At 35.6% G+C, this 15,649-nt stretch overlaps 1 protein-coding gene across 5 annotated transcripts in view; it reads left to right on the plus strand.

Moving 5' to 3' along the window:
- LARP1B (La ribonucleoprotein domain family, member 1B) overlaps positions 1 to 15,649 on the plus strand; it is a 54,729-nt gene that overhangs the window by 13,246 nt on the left and 25,834 nt on the right. For 4 of the 5 annotated variants that reach the window (XM_012643302.1, XM_012643303.1, XM_012643299.1 and 1 more), the window contains exons 5-8: positions 811 to 951; positions 6,634 to 6,777; positions 7,010 to 7,175; positions 10,508 to 10,652. In XM_012643302.1, the coding sequence (XP_012498756.1) occupies positions 811 to 951; positions 6,634 to 6,777; positions 7,010 to 7,175; positions 10,508 to 10,652 (596 nt within the window). The remainder of the gene's footprint in view (positions 1 to 810; positions 952 to 6,633; positions 6,778 to 7,009; positions 7,176 to 10,507; positions 10,653 to 15,649) is intronic. The other variant, XM_012643300.1, reaches the window with a different exon arrangement.

Consider the following 15,649-nt stretch of genomic DNA (forward strand, 5'->3'; position numbering starts at 1 on the left):
ACGCTTGGCCTGGATTCATTTATATTGTTCCATTTATCAGTAAAATTAGTTACATTGTCACTTAGTAATCAAGAAAAGTTAAATTGCTTGTCTTTTTTCTTAAGTTAGGAAGATGTGCAATAACTGTAAAAAAAAAAAAAATTCTGTCAAATTAGACAAATTTTATACTTATCACTTTTAGATTTTGAGAAACTTCATTATTAGTGATGTTGGATAAATTAAAATTTTAGACAGTGATCAGAAACTAAAATTGTTTTGAACCAAAAGCTTAACTTTCCAGTGTGTACATTATAGTATGTTATTAGATGTACCTCATTCTAAAGCCTAAGAATCAAGTATTAGACAAGAGTAGTATGTATATATAATATTTTGAATAGCTTATCCATCAGAATTAAACAGAAGAGTGAACATTTTACTTAAGAGAATTCCAATGATACTCTATTACTGGCTTTTTTTTTGTTTGGTTTTTTTGAGATGGAGTCTCATTATACTGCTCAGGCTGGTTTCAAACTCCTGGACTCAAGTGATTCTCCTACCTAAGCCTCCCAAGTAGCTGAGACTACAGGCATGTGCCACTCTGCCTGACTCCAGCACTGGTTTTTCACTTGATTTTTAGAAATGTTATTTGCACAAATATGTTTATCAAGGAGCTACATGAAAAGGAAAAATTCTTTTGGTACTTTACAAATAATCCTTTTAAAGACAAATTAAGTCGCTTATTTAATAAAAATTCACAGTGCTTTCAAATTGCAGGGCTTTTGTGAAAATTGTTCATTGTCATTAAATGATTGTATTTTTTCTTTCTTCAAGCAAATAAGCACAAGTGGGTACCACTACACTTAGATGATGTAAGACCAGACAGTCAGGAAAGACCTGGATCCCGAAACAGCTCAAGGTGTCAACCTGAAGCAAATAAACCAGCACATAACAATAGGAGAAATGATACACGAAGTAAGTTACCATTCTAAGAGAAAAATGACTAAGGAAAGAACTTGGTGGTCCTCGTGCTCATTATTCTAGTAACCATGTATAATGTAAATCAGCACTCCCCAACCTTTGTGGTAACAAGGACTGGTTTCATGGAAGACAGTTTTTCCAAAGGCCCCAGGGTCAGGGGTGAGGTGGGGATGGGGTTGTGTGGTGGTAGTGTGGTTTCAGGATGATTCAAGCACATTACATTTATTGTGCACTTTATTTCTATTATTATTACAGTGTCACTTGTCACTCACTGATAGGGTTTTGATATGTGTCTGCAAGCAATTGATATATTGTGGTCTCTGCAGTCAAACCTCTTTGCTAATGATAATCTGTATTTGCATCTGCTCCTCAGTGCTAGCATCACTGCCTCAGCTCCATCTCAGATCATCAGGCATTAGATTCTCATAAGGAGTGCGCAATCTAGATCCCTCGCATGTGCAGCTTTTACAGCAGGGTTCTCACTCCTATGAGAATCTAATGCCGCTGCTGATCTGACACAGGCGGAGCTTAGGTGGTGATGTGAGTGATAGGCAGCAGCTGTAAATACAGGTGAAGTTTCCCTCACTCAACTGCTGCTCACCTCCTGCTGTGCAGCCTGGTTCCTAACAGGCCCCACACAGCCTGGGATTGGTCCATGGCCCAGGGATTGGTGACCGTAGATATAAACTATTTAGGAAGTAAGTTGCACACATCATTTCCCTTTAACCCTAAAACCTTCCAAGTATATTTCATAAGAACAGTATAACCATAGCACAGTTAACAACAGTGAAACTTAACATTAATATACTGTGACTGTCCCCAGACAGATTTTCCGAATAATGTCCTAATGTCCTTTAGTTTTTTTTTGTTTTTGTTTTGCTTTTCAGGATCCAATTTGGGATCACCCATTGCTTTCAGTTTGTATTTTTTTTAGGCTCCGTTAATCTGTAGCAGTTTTGTCTTTCATGACTGATTTTTTTGAAGACAACAGAATAATTGGGCTATAGATATCCCTCACTTTGGGTTTTCTGATGCTTCCATATGATTGGATTTGGGTTATGAGTTTTTGGCAGGGATACTACAAAAAATACATGGTTTTCTTCTCAGTGTATCACATGGAAACGGGCATGATCTTGGTTTGTCCCACTATTGATGATATTAACATTGATCACTTGGTTGAGGTGGTGTACTCCAAATTTTTTTAAATTAAAATTTTTTTTCCAGATTTTTTTATCGTAAGGTTACTCTTGGTTCCCCCCATTGAACTTACTCTGTAGTTTGTGGAGAGAGGCTTCGAGACTGTGGAAATAATCATTTTCTTATCAAACTTCTCAAACAAGCTTTAGCTTCCATTGATGATTCTTTTCTTTTTTTTTGAGACAGAGTCTCACTGTGTTGCCCAGGCTAGAGTGCCATGGCGTCAGCCTAGCTCACAGCAACCTCAAACTCCTGGGCTCAAGCGATCCTCCTGCCTCAGCCTCCCAAGTAGCTGGGACTACAGGCATGCGCCACCATGCCCGGCTAATTTTTTCTATATATTTTTAGTTGTCCGATTAATTTCTTTTTAATTTTAGTAGAGACGGGGTCTCGCTCTTGCTCAGGCTGGTTTCGAACTCCTGAGCTCAAACAATCTGCCCGCCTCGGCCTCCCAGAGAGCTAGGATTACAGGCGTGAGCCACCGCACCCAGCCCCATTGATGATTCTTGCTGGGTTGAGTTATTACTATGGTGATTGCAAATGCTGATCTTTTTTTTTTTTTTTTTGTCTTACAGCATCATTCCTTCACACTTATTAATTGGCATTCTATGAGGAACGATGTCCTATTATTTTCAGTGTGAAGTCATAGCTTCTTATTTATTCAATGGGTTATCATCTCTTACTATGATTATTTAACTTGATGTTCAAACCATCCCAGACTTGGCTAATGGGAGCCTCTTCTGGGTGGTTTCTGGGCCCTTTTTAAAACAACTTTACTGAGATATAAATTATATATATTAAAATGTACTCATATTACTATCATCAACTCTAATCACTAATCTGCTTACTGTTACTATAGGTTAGATTTATCTATTCTAGAACTTCATGTAAATGAAACTGTATAATATACATTATATATGTCACGTTTTGCTCAGCATGATTTTTGGATTCATTTATTTTTTTCTTTTATTTATTATCATTTTTTTTTTTTGGGGGGGTGGGAGTTGTGGGGAGGGTTGCCTTATTTGTTTTTGTCGACGGTCTCTCTGCCCTGGGTAGAGTGCAGTGGCACCACTGTTATTGCAACCTCTAACTCCTGGGTGCTAAGCAATCCTTCTTCCTCAGTCTCCGGGTGGCTGGGACTACAGGTGTGTGCTGCAACGCCCAGCTGGGTTTTTTTTTTTTTTCCTTGTCTTTTTGGTAGAGATGGGGCCTCACTCTTACTGAGGCTAATCTCGAACTCCTGAGCTCAAGCAGTCCTCCCACCTCAACCTCCCAGAGTGCTAGGATTGTAGGTGTGAGCCACCACGCTTGGCCTGGATTCATTTATATTGTTCCATTTATCAGTAGTTTCTACCTCTTTATTGCCGAGTAGTACTCTATTGAATGGATGTATTCTTTTGTCTACTCATCTGTTGATTGATAATTGGCTTGTTAACAGTTTTTGGCTATTGTGAGTAATGCTGCTACAAACATTTGTGCACAAGTCCTGTGTGGTCGTGTTTGTTTCTCAAGTGAATCACTGTGAATTGCTAGGTCATATGGTAGCTGTGTATTTAATATTATGTGAAATTGCCAAATTGCACCATTTTACATTCTCATCAGCAATGTTTCTTTCTTAGTTCTTTGTTAGGGGAAATTCCACAAGACGTAGGACCTATTTTGGATTGGGCTGATTTTTCATGATATTTACCATGTTCCTTTATCATTTCCATATATAGCTGGTAACAAGATCTAGAGGGTTGAGTAGATTCAAGTTTATTTTTTTAGTGGGAATATTTTATAGTTTGTGTTTCCTAATATATCACAGCAGGAGAAATGAAATGGGTGTTTCATTTTCAGTTGTGTTAGGATTGAGTTAGTTCAGGTGTCATTAGGCTGATCGATCCATTATAAAGTGTCCCATCAGTCTTTCGCTTAATGGTTTTACTTTTATTAAAAATCATTCCTCAGAAAATTATTTCAACAGGGTTTGCTCCAATTTCAGAAAGCAGAGGACAGGAGGGTATGTGAAAACAATAGGATGAGCATTTGCTTTATAGTTTCCAGCTGAAATCTTTTAAGTCTAATAAAGCATGTTGTCCTATGAATGCGTAAGAAGGCCTAAGAAAATTTTATAGACATAATATTACCATTTAAAAATTTCTAGTATATTATAACTTTAAACAAAAAGCTGAAAGAATTGTACAGTGAATACCTGTTTAGTCACCATCTAGATTTAATAATTTTCCTGTATTTAATTCATCCATATGCTGAATCATTTGACAGTAACTTTTCAATATCATGACACTTCATCACTGACATCCTAAGAAAATGCATCATCTAAGAAAATCAACACTAATTTCTTAATACTATCTAAAATCTAGTCAATAGTTATATTTTTCTCAATTGTGCTCAAGACATGACCTTAAAATTATAAAACTTGGCCAGGTACAGTGGCATGAACCTGTAGTCCCAGCTACTCAGGAGGCTGAGGCAGGAGGATTCCTTGAGCCCAGTAGTTAGAGGCTGTGGGGTACAATAATTGTGCCTGTGAATAGCCATTGCACTCCAGCCTGGGCAACATAGTGAGACCCCATCTCTAAAAAAGAAATTTATTAGAACTTGTCTATAGAAAAATTAAGACATTTTTTGCCTTTCGTTCCATTTTTTCTCAAATATGTCATTTTAAAGTTTTATTTTAAAAATAATGGATACTCATAAATAAACATTTTTTCTTGCTAAATATTGAATATATAAAAAAATATGTAAAGTTGTAAAGAACAGCAATGTAATGAACACTGGAAACTTACCACCCTGTTTAAGAAATGCATGTTACTATTACCTTTAAATTTCCCTTTGTGCCTTCTGTAATTTCATTGTATTTGTCTCCCTTTTCAGAAATGAACTTGAATGTTTTGGGTTTTCCCATATTTTGAAATTCCTGTGCAATGACATTCCTTGGCAAGAATTTTTTTTTTTACTTATAATTTTCTTAGATTTATGCATGTTGGTTGTATTGCTGTAATTCATTCTCCACCTCTACCCCCACCCCCAAATGGATATTTCACTATTTGATAAAATCTGTTCTATTTGTGGGCATTTGGATTGTTTCTAGTTTTTCTGGTGTTAAAATACTACCATGAACATTTTAATGCATATTTTCTAGTACACAAGTACAAGAGGCTTTCTAGGGTAATTTTTTTTAGATTGTAGACTATAATCCATGAGTGGGTTATGAAAGCAGTATATTGGATCATAATTAGGTTTTAAAAATGATAGAGTGCTTCACGTAGTAAATTTTTTATGATACATGTTTAAATTATAAAAATTTTTATAAATGTACTGTGTTATGATGTAAGACTTACTGTAGAGTGAGGCAGAGATGTTTGAAAAAGACTATTTTAAAAAGATAAGCATCAAGGATAGAATTACAAAATCGAGGGCAATGTTCTCAATGGGGTTGAATTTTTTCCCCGCAGGGGACATTCTACATTGTCTGGAGATACTACTGCTTATCACAGCTGGGGGATTAGGGGGGTGGTTAGTGGATGCTCCTGTGCTACTGGCATCCGGTGGGTAGAGGTCACGGATAATGCTAAACATCCTGTAGTACACAGGACAGCCCCCCACACCAGAGTCTAAAGTGCTAATGGTGAGAAACCTTGTTTCTATGATTTGCATATCTTCACATTTATTAGATTATTCCAAAATGATTTTCAAAGTGAATGTACCTGTTTTCACTCTCACTAACAGTATACAAAATGTTCTACCTTTTTTTTCCAACATTTGATATTACAGACTTTAAAATGTTTGTTATACTAGGGTAAATTGAAGACTTTCATTGTCTTAATTTGCATTTCTCACGGCCAGTGAGGCTGAGCACCATTTTCTGTATTTATTGGCCATTTGCATTTCTTCATTTGCTCTACATGTCTTTTAGGTGTTTTTCCTATTGAGTGCTTTTGTGTGCGTATTCATGTGCGTGTTTTGTGCATGAGAAAAACAGTATGAGTCCTTACATGTATTCTAGATATGATTTCTATATTTTGCTTCAGGTATCTTCTCCCAGTTCGTTTTGTGTTTTCATTTCCTTTTTTCTTTAGGAGAAATGTCGTTTACTTAAATAGAGCCATCCTTTCCTTGAACATTTTGTGAAAAGTATTTTTTAGGGGTTTTATGTAGTGCAAACTCTGCCTTGGAACTTCTTGAATCTTTAACAGTACAATCTTGCTAAGGATCTCTTTACCTTTCTAATATGTTATTTTACTTGTTAGAATGTCTTCTTTTTATGTTAATACTTTTTGGGCCCTGTTTTGTTCTGGAGACATTTCTGACAAGTTCCTACTGAGTCTCTTAAGTTCGAACACATCTGAAGAATTCCTGGCTACTATCAATTAGTTACAAAGTGGGGGAGGGTGGTTACTATGTTTTCATAAAGATAATCCTGTCATTTTACTTGCAAATTGGAATGTATAAAAATATTTTTATTTTTAAAAGGTTGGAGGAGAGATAGAGAAAAGAGAGATGATCAAGATGAAGTTTCCAGTGTGAGAAGTGAGGGTGGTAATATCCAAGGTTCCTTTAGAGGCCGAGGAAGAGGCCGAGGACGGGGAAGAGGACGAGGCAGAGGAAATCCTCGATGTATGACATGATTTTTTGTTTTGTTAAGTTAGATGAACTTTGAAAAAAGTGAGCAAGCCCTGTTAGTTTTTCACATTGTTCTATATTATGTTTTAACTAATTTTTTTGGTCTGATAATAAAGATGGTCTTATGTTTGTTACTCCTTGATAAACTTCACTTTGGATTTTTCTTTATTTGTAGTAACTATTTTTTAATTTGTGATCACCTTTCTTTTTCTTTATTCACATCAAGCGAACTTTGATTATTCATATGGTTATCGAGAACATGGTGAAAGGACTGCTCAACCATTTCAAACAGAACTTAATACCAGTATGATGTATTACTATGATGATGGTACAGGTGTACAGGTGTATCCTGTGGAAGAAGCATTGCTTAAAGAGTATATTAAGCGTCAAATGTAAGTGGATATCAGACATAAGCAGATGGGATAATAAAATCTGTAGCAATATCAAACTTTAATGTCATTGAGAGTGAATGTGTTATAATGCATTTTCTAAACTATTTATTAGTAAAAGTTGAAGAATGTTAACATTTATTATTTAGGAAATATGAGCAAAATAGGTTAAGTATTTTTAAAAAATTTATATTTGGTTTATATTTATAGAAGTCTCCTGCTTTCTTTACTGTTTAGGTATTTTTCTCCTCAAAGGACATTAGTTAAAATGTCATTGCATAATATGAGTAAATATAGTAAATATAAGAAGATAAAGCTTCTATATATATTTGAAATTGAACAAGTGAAACTTGGCTCATTATTTGCAAATAGATACCTATATTAAAATTTACAAATGAACATAAATGACAGAAGTGATTGTAGATATCTTTTGACATTCTTCTTAGTAATTGTCTTCTGAATTCTAAGTTTGTTCTTTATTTTTTATGTTCTTTCTTTGTGACACATATTAAAGGGGACTACCTAATCTTTTACTTCAGACATCTTACTCTAGTTCTCATAGTAGTTGCTTTCTGGATACTGAATGGGAAGTCAGGAGAATCTTAGTTTGTTCTGTTGTCTTTAAGAAAGAAATAAACCCTGTGCCTATTAGTACTTTATAGGGTATTTTGCATATTTATATAGTGTGTTTATATAGTGGCAAGAAAGAAATGTTCCCAAGTGATTTGCATAACCAGTTTGCTAAAATTTGAATTTTTTTTTCCTATCCTTACAAAGTGAAGGAAAGGGGCTATTTTTGAAAGGGCATAAGCATTTTCAAAACATCTATCTTTATTTAAGAAAGAAAATGGACCCTACTCTGTTACTAGAAAATAATTTCTTCATCAGCATCTGCCAGGCACTTCATGGTAGATTTGATTGGCTTACAATGCGGAACAACTTGTTTATTTTGTTCTTGCTTCTTTTGTTACAGTTGATGCAAACACTGAAGAAAAGGGCCTTTTTATGGGGAGAAAGTGCCTGGCATGTGGCTATCAGCTTCATACCACTATTCCTGTCTTTTTTGTAACTCTTGCTGCCAGGTCCCTTCTGAGACCTGACAATGGACATGCAACTCCATGTCAGGAAAATCGGCCTCCATTGTGCTCATTCAAGTGAGGGAGGAGCAGAGCTACTTCAGTGTTGACAAAATTTTCTGATCATGCAGTGTAGAATCCAGAGCTTCTAAGGTAGGACATGATAATGTCCCCTAGGACACTGAGCAAAATGTCAGACATGGCATTGGTCATGCTTCCTTTTTTTTTTTTTTTTTTTGTTATTGTTTTAGTACTAGTATTTTTGGCAAATGCTGGTAGAGCACCAGGTTTAAAGATGGCTTGTTATTGTTATCATGCTTTGATTAGTGCAGATTTGGCTTTGAGGCATCATGTTTTTGATTTTGTATTACTGGGTTTCTAATGTATAGATAGGCTGATTAGGGTTTTGTTTTTTCTTTTTGAGAAGTCAGTTAGTTTTCTTACTCTTGTGGAAAAATGATGCTAAATATATTTCAAAGTAAGAGGCTTAAATGCATTCAGAACAGTTGAGTTCTTTTTTTCAAAATCATTTTTTAGTGAAAATTTAATTTGTTTTTGATGACAGAATATTGAAATTTTAAGATCTTGATTATTTCTAGCTGGGACAATCTCTCTTGGTATTCGGATTTAGAAATTGGTATGTTTCCAGCCCATTAGAAGTTTTAAAATATGTATACTGTAGGTAATAGGGTGATGTATGAATTTATTCAGATACCGTGGTTTTTACAAAGTACTACATTAAAAAGGCAGCTCATCATTGATTCAGGGAAATTTGTATCTCACATCAAAGAACTTGTGACTAAATCAAATGTGTTAATGTCTGAAATTTTAGAATTTCAACGTGTGTTATGGGTTTACCACATGCCTGACACTATGAATAGGGCTTTTGAGGTGTAGCGACAATCAGAATGTTCGTTTCTTCAAGACTTACATTATTTTCTTCAATGTTTAAGAAGAGATAATGATTTTCTAGTGTTAGTAATCTCTAAAGAAGCTTTGCATTGATAGTCAGAAATATCAGACTGTAAAGAAAAATTTGGATGTTTATATTCTTAAAATCAGGTGATTTTTTTCCCCCCCTCTTGCAGCAAAACGTAGCTCAAAACCAGTTTTCAGTTATAGGTGCCTACTTTTTTCAAAGTTAGAATTTGGCCTAAATACTTAAAGGGTATCTTTAGTTACTAAACTTTACATCCAAAAGTATGAGCTGGTTTGCTTTCTTGTAACTTGCCACTCATCTTTGAAAACTCTCTGTGATTTGGAAATACTGTAGGATTATAAAACTGTAGGTCACACCATCACTGATGTCATGTATTTTTTTTTTCCTACATTTTCCCCTATTTGTGTTGCTCTGTCTCTTTAAAATCCCATTGTCGATTTTCTTTGTGGAGGCTATAATGGAAACATTCATTTCTCAAAGGCTATTAAATGTATTCTGAATGTTTGTATCTTGGGATTTGTAGTTATTGATCATATTGACAGTTTTTCTATTTACATTTCTCTTTGAAAAAATTTAAGTGGGTCTGTACTTTTCTAGAAAAAATAAGATAATCTAAGCCTTTTCTGTATTCTCCCACATACCTCATAGTGTCATTGATACTCATATTTATTCTGTTCATTCTTAATATAGTATGTTCATCAAAAAAGAGGAGAACTTGAATCATTCAAATATATAATCGTGTTCTGCACATGTGCCTATGTGTTCACTAAGTTTTTAACTAAGCATTGTGCTGGTTACCATGTCAGTACTTTGTCAGTTTAGAAAACAAACTGTACTTTACCTAAACTTGATTAAGTATACTTCTAGTATACCATTTTTCTCAATGATTAGGAAGAAGTTGGAAGGCACTATGCTGACATGTGTTTAGCTTTGTTATTTAATGTTTAAATGAAGCAAGTAGAAGTGGCTTGGTAGTGAAAATTTTTGCTTAATTGACTCATTTTTTAAAAATCAATTATTGAACTATTTTAAAATAAAATGAGCTGCTTAATTCTTTATACTTAGTGAAGCTGATCTAAATCAAAGTTAATATTTTTTGGGAAATAATGAGTATTTCATATTTTTCTACTCATGTATAAGAGAAATTATAATTCAGTAGAGTTTTTTGCTATTTTACATTTACCCTATCTATGTTGTATTAGACCTATATGATAGCATTAACAAAATTAAAATTTTTCATAGCAGTTGACGTGTAAGCAATAGACATTTTTATTTCCTACTGAATAAATAGATGAAATTTATATTATTTCTCTTTTTAGTGAATATTACTTCAGTATAGAAAACTTGGAACGGGACTTCTTTCTTCGGAGAAAGATGGATGAACAAGGTTTCTTGCCTATTTCCCTGATTGCTGGTTTTCACCGTGTTCAGGCTCTCACTACAAACCTTAATCTCATCTTAGAGGTAATTATTGTTTTTTTTAATGACCAGTATGATTTATTTTAAAGTAACTTTGCATAAACTTCAGTATCCCTTCAAAAATATAGTTAGCACTGGGCCGGGCGTGGTGGCTCACGCCTGTAATCCTAGCTCTCTGGGAGTCCGAGGCGGGCGGATTGTTTGAGCTCAGGAGTTTGAGGTTGCTGTGAGCTAGGATGACGCCACGGCACTCTAGCCCGGGCAACACAGTGAGACTCTGTCTCAAAAAAAAAAATATATAGTTAGCACTAAATCAATACTTGGATTAATATGTAACCAAACATCTTTATGGGGACAGGGACTTCCTAGTAATATTAAATTTCTGTTATAAACAGCAAAACAAATATAACTAAGAGATTAACCCAGGTACCAAATTACATTTTACAGCAACATGTCTCATGTGCCTACCATCTTCAACTAGATAAACTACAGTATATGCCTTGGAATCTGGGTAAAAGGGTTCTATTTCTGTGCCTGTTGGGATATACACTGGCTCAGGATGAGGAGTCCTATAGTTCTAGAGGCTGGGATGTCCAAGATTGAGGAGGCATATCTAGTGAGAACCTTCTTGCTGGTGAGGACTCTCTGAAGAGTCCCAAGGTTCAGGGTATCACATGGTGAGGGAACTGAATATGTTAACGGGCTCCATTTTAAAAAAACGATCTATACTTTTCACTCAACTTTCCTGTGAACCTAAAACTTCTCTTAAAATCAAAGTATTACAAAAAATTAAAAGAAAAAGACAAAAATAGACAATCTATAGTTGCTTAAGGCTCAGACAGCATCTCATGGTTTTTCTCTATTTTGTAAAACCTAAATAAATGTCTAACCCTGGAAACCCCTGAAATAATTGCTCATGATGTTACCACCTGTTTTAAACCTGATCCTTCAAGCTTGAATCTTTTCGAGCATTCTTGGTCCTTTAAATTTGTTCAGGTTGCTGTAAAATAGCATGTATTCTCATTTATTAAAATTTTGAGAATTTCTCATGTGCTACAGAACAGCAAATTTTAAAAGTCTTTCCATTTGTCATTTTACTGGTTTCATTAACTCTCTTGTCCTGTATCTAGAAATGCTTTCAACATCTTTGGTTTTTCTTTGTTTGCTACATACATAATCAAATTTACCCTGTACAGCCAGTTCATTTCCCTACACACAGCCCTTAGCAACTGATGATCTGCTTTTTGTCCCTATAATTTTGATTTCTCCAGAATATCATATAAATAAATCTTAGAGGTTGTAATCTTTTGTTTCTGATTTCTTTCACTTAGCATAGTGCTTTTGATATTCATCTGTGTTGTTGCTTGTGGCAGTAGTTCTTTCATATTGCCAACTAGTACTCCATAATATGTACACAGTTTATCGATTCACTTATTGATGGGCATTCAGATTGTTTTCAGTTTTTGGAGATATGAGTAAAGTATAAAGGTCTTTGTGTAGGCATATGTTTTTATTTCTGTTAAGTATCCAGGCTTGTGATCTCTGGAAAGTATAAATATGTATTTATCTTAATGAGAAACTGCCGACCTATTGTTCAAAGAGGCTTTACAATTTTGCATTTCCACCATTATCATTATGTGTGAAACTTGTTATTCCACAGCCTCATTAGCGCTTGATATTGTCAATTTTTTGAGTAACAGATATATAGTAGTTTCCCATTATGGTTTTAGTTTGCATTTTCCTGGTAACTACTGCTATTGAGCATCTTTTCATGGTCACCTGTATACCTTATTTGTTCAAATGTCTGCTCAAATCTTTTGTCCATTTCTTAATTGAAGTGTTTTTTAAAAATTAATTGTAAGAGTTCTTTATTCTGGATACAAGTTCTTTATGTGTATTTTACAAATTTTTTTTCCCGTTCTTTGTCTTTTCATTTTCTTAACATGCTTCTTTGAATAGCAAGTTTTTGAACACATGCGTGCTTTGTGTTTTAAAAACCAGCAATAGGAAAATCCAGGTTTTCAAAACATAAAATAATGATTTTTTGATGTGTGATTAATAATGCTTTGTTTTATGAAAATAATAACTTCAAGCAATGCCATTATTGCATTTATTTATTTATAGATAACTATTTTTCTTTTATTTCAAAATATTAAGGGGGTACAAATGTTTTAGGTTACATGGATCATTTTTGTAATGCTTTGGTCCTGGCTATAGATGTGCCCATCACCCAAATAGTGTTCATTGTACCCATTAGGTAGGTTTTTGCCCCGTCCCCCCCGCCCCCCTCCCCATTGAGTTTTACTTCACTCTGTGCACATATGTGCTCATCAGTTAGCTCCAATTTAATAGTGAGTATGTGTGGTGTTTGTTTTTCCATTCTTGAGATACTTCCCACTTTAGGAGAATGATCTCCAGTTCCACCCAGATTATTGCTAAAGGTATTAATTCATCTTTTTTTAATGGCTGAGTAGTACTCCATGGTATACATATACTGCATTTTATTAATCCACTTATGAATAGATGGGCACTTGGGTTAAGTCCACATCTTTGCAATTGTGAATTGTGCTGCAGTAAACATTCGAGTACAGGTGTCTTTTTGATGAAAAGTCATCTTTTACTTTGGGTATATACCCAATATTGGGATTGCTGGATCAAATGGTAGGTCTACTTTTAGTTCTCTGAGGAATCTCCATACTGGTTTCCATAGAGGCTGTACTGATTTGCAGTCCCACCAACAGTGTATAAGCGTTCCTTTCTGTTTACATCCATACCAGCATCCGCACCAGCAAGTCTATTGTTTTTGGGCTTTTTAATAACTGGGGTAAGGTGATATCTCATTGTGGTTTTAATTTGCATTTCCTGGATGATTAGTCACATTGAGCATTTTTTCATATGTTTCTTGGCCATTTGTCTATCTTCTTTTGAGAAGCTTCTGTTCATGTGTTTTGCCCATTTTTTAATAGGGTTTTTGTTTTCTTGCAGATTTTCTTGAGTTCTTTGTGAATTGTGGATATTAGCCCTTTATCGGATGTGTAGCTTGCAGATATTTTCTCCCATTCTGTAGGTTGTCTGTTTGCTCTGTTGATTCTTTTCTTAGCTGTGCAGAAGCTTTTTAGTTTAATCAAACTCCATTTATTAATTTTTGTTGTTGCCATTGGGGTCTTAGTCAAAAAAATATGGAATGCTTCATGAATTTGCATGACTTCCTTGCATAGGGGCCATGTTGATCTTCTCCATATCATTCCATTTTTACTATATGTGCTGCCAAAGGAAGCACTACAGGTAACTATTTATATAAGTTTCTATACTGTAATCTAAAAAACACTTTTTTCTGCAAGTTTTATTCTTGGGGCAAAATATCATGACTATTATTGATAGAATGAGGGTGTCTTTTCTTTTTTTTTTTTTTTCGAAATGGAGTCTTGCTGTGTCACCCTAGGTAGAGGGCAATGGCACCATCACAGCTGACTATAACCTCAAACTCCTGGGCTCAAGTGATCCTCCTACCTCAGCCTCCCAAATAGCTGGGACTACTAATAGGCACACGCCGTGACACCCGGCTAATTTTTCTATTTTTAGTTAGAGACAGGATCTCTCTCTTGCTCAGGCTGGTCTCAAACTCCTGAGCTCAAGCAACCTTCCCGCCTCAGCCCACCAGAGTGCTAGCATTACAGGCGTGAGCCACTGTGCCCAGTCAGAATGAGTTTATTAACTGCTGCCAGTGTACTGTAGCAAAAATTCAACTCAGCTGTCATCTTCTGTGAAGTTGTCACCAGTTTTTCCCAGTCTCTCTGCATTTGTAGGAATCTGGTTGTAATTGCATTATTGTATGCTTTCTTTGTTTGTAGTCCTATTAAGTTCATTTTTTTGGGAGACAGTCTCACTCTTTTGCCCGGGCTAGAGTACTGTGGCATCAGCCTAGCTCACAGCAACCTCTAACTCCTGGGCTCAAGCGATCCTTCTGCCTCAGCCTCCCGAGTAGCTGGGACTACAGACATGCACCACCCTCCCCGGCTAATTTTTTCTATATATTTTTAGTTGTCCGGCCAATTTCTTTCTATTTTTAGTAGAGACGGGGCCTCGCTCTTGCTCAGGCTGGTCTCGAACTCCTGAGCTCAAACGATCCTCATGCCTCAGCCTCCCAGACTGCTAGGATTACAGGCGTGAGCCACCGTGCCTGGCCCCTGTTAAATTCTTAAGCACAATTTTGAGATCACTGATTATCTGCTTCCAAACCTTTAGCAGTAAGGAATGATTTTTAGAAGGAAGTTTTGGGTTACAATGCTATTGTAGTTAGCGTTGATATATATAGTAGCTGATGATACAGTAAGAAATAGTACCTTGTGAAAAGCAGAAACACATAAGCAATAGCAATTTAGAACAGCAGAAGTCTGCATTCACATAACATTATTATGCACCTACCATTCGTAATAGTGGGAAAGGTATCCTTTTTTCTAATAAGAAAGTAAGGCTTCATTAGGCTTTGCAATGTAAACATCAAGATCATGGACCTCAGAACATGTCCCTTGTAGCTCTGTGACCTTGGGCAGTGTGTCCTGCGAGAGTAATACATACTTCCTAGGGTTGTCATGAGGGTGAACTGTGGTAATGACGGTATCTGGCACATATATCAAGCTCTAACTAAGCATTTGCTATTATTGTTAGCCTTCAAGGATATTTTTCTACCCATTACTGCTTTTATCTTCATTCATTTCATTTCTGTCAACTTCTTCCCACATGCATTTGATTGTGCTCAAATCTTTCCTTTCTTGAAAAAACAGTTAAGAGAGGAGTAAAATACTTCGGCTGACACCCGTGTCTGTCCTGGTTGAGTATGTCTACACAGCCAAACTTGTTGAATCTGTTTACTCCCTCCCATTTATTTTCTTTCAGCTTACTGCATTCTTGATTTCTTACCCGTAACTGAAAGTTACGTGTCTTCCTTTTGTTAGGTCCAGTTGATCTTAGTCCTGTAGCTTACCAGTTGTATAACTGTACAAGTTATTAATATTTAACCTCTTCATGCTTCAATTTTCTTG

The sequence above is a fragment of the Propithecus coquereli genome, unplaced genomic scaffold (genome assembly GCF_000956105.1).
Source record: "Propithecus coquereli isolate 6110/MARCELLA unplaced genomic scaffold, Pcoq_1.0 Scaffold195, whole genome shotgun sequence".
Classification (NCBI taxonomy): Eukaryota; Metazoa; Chordata; class Mammalia; order Primates; family Indriidae; genus Propithecus; species Propithecus coquereli.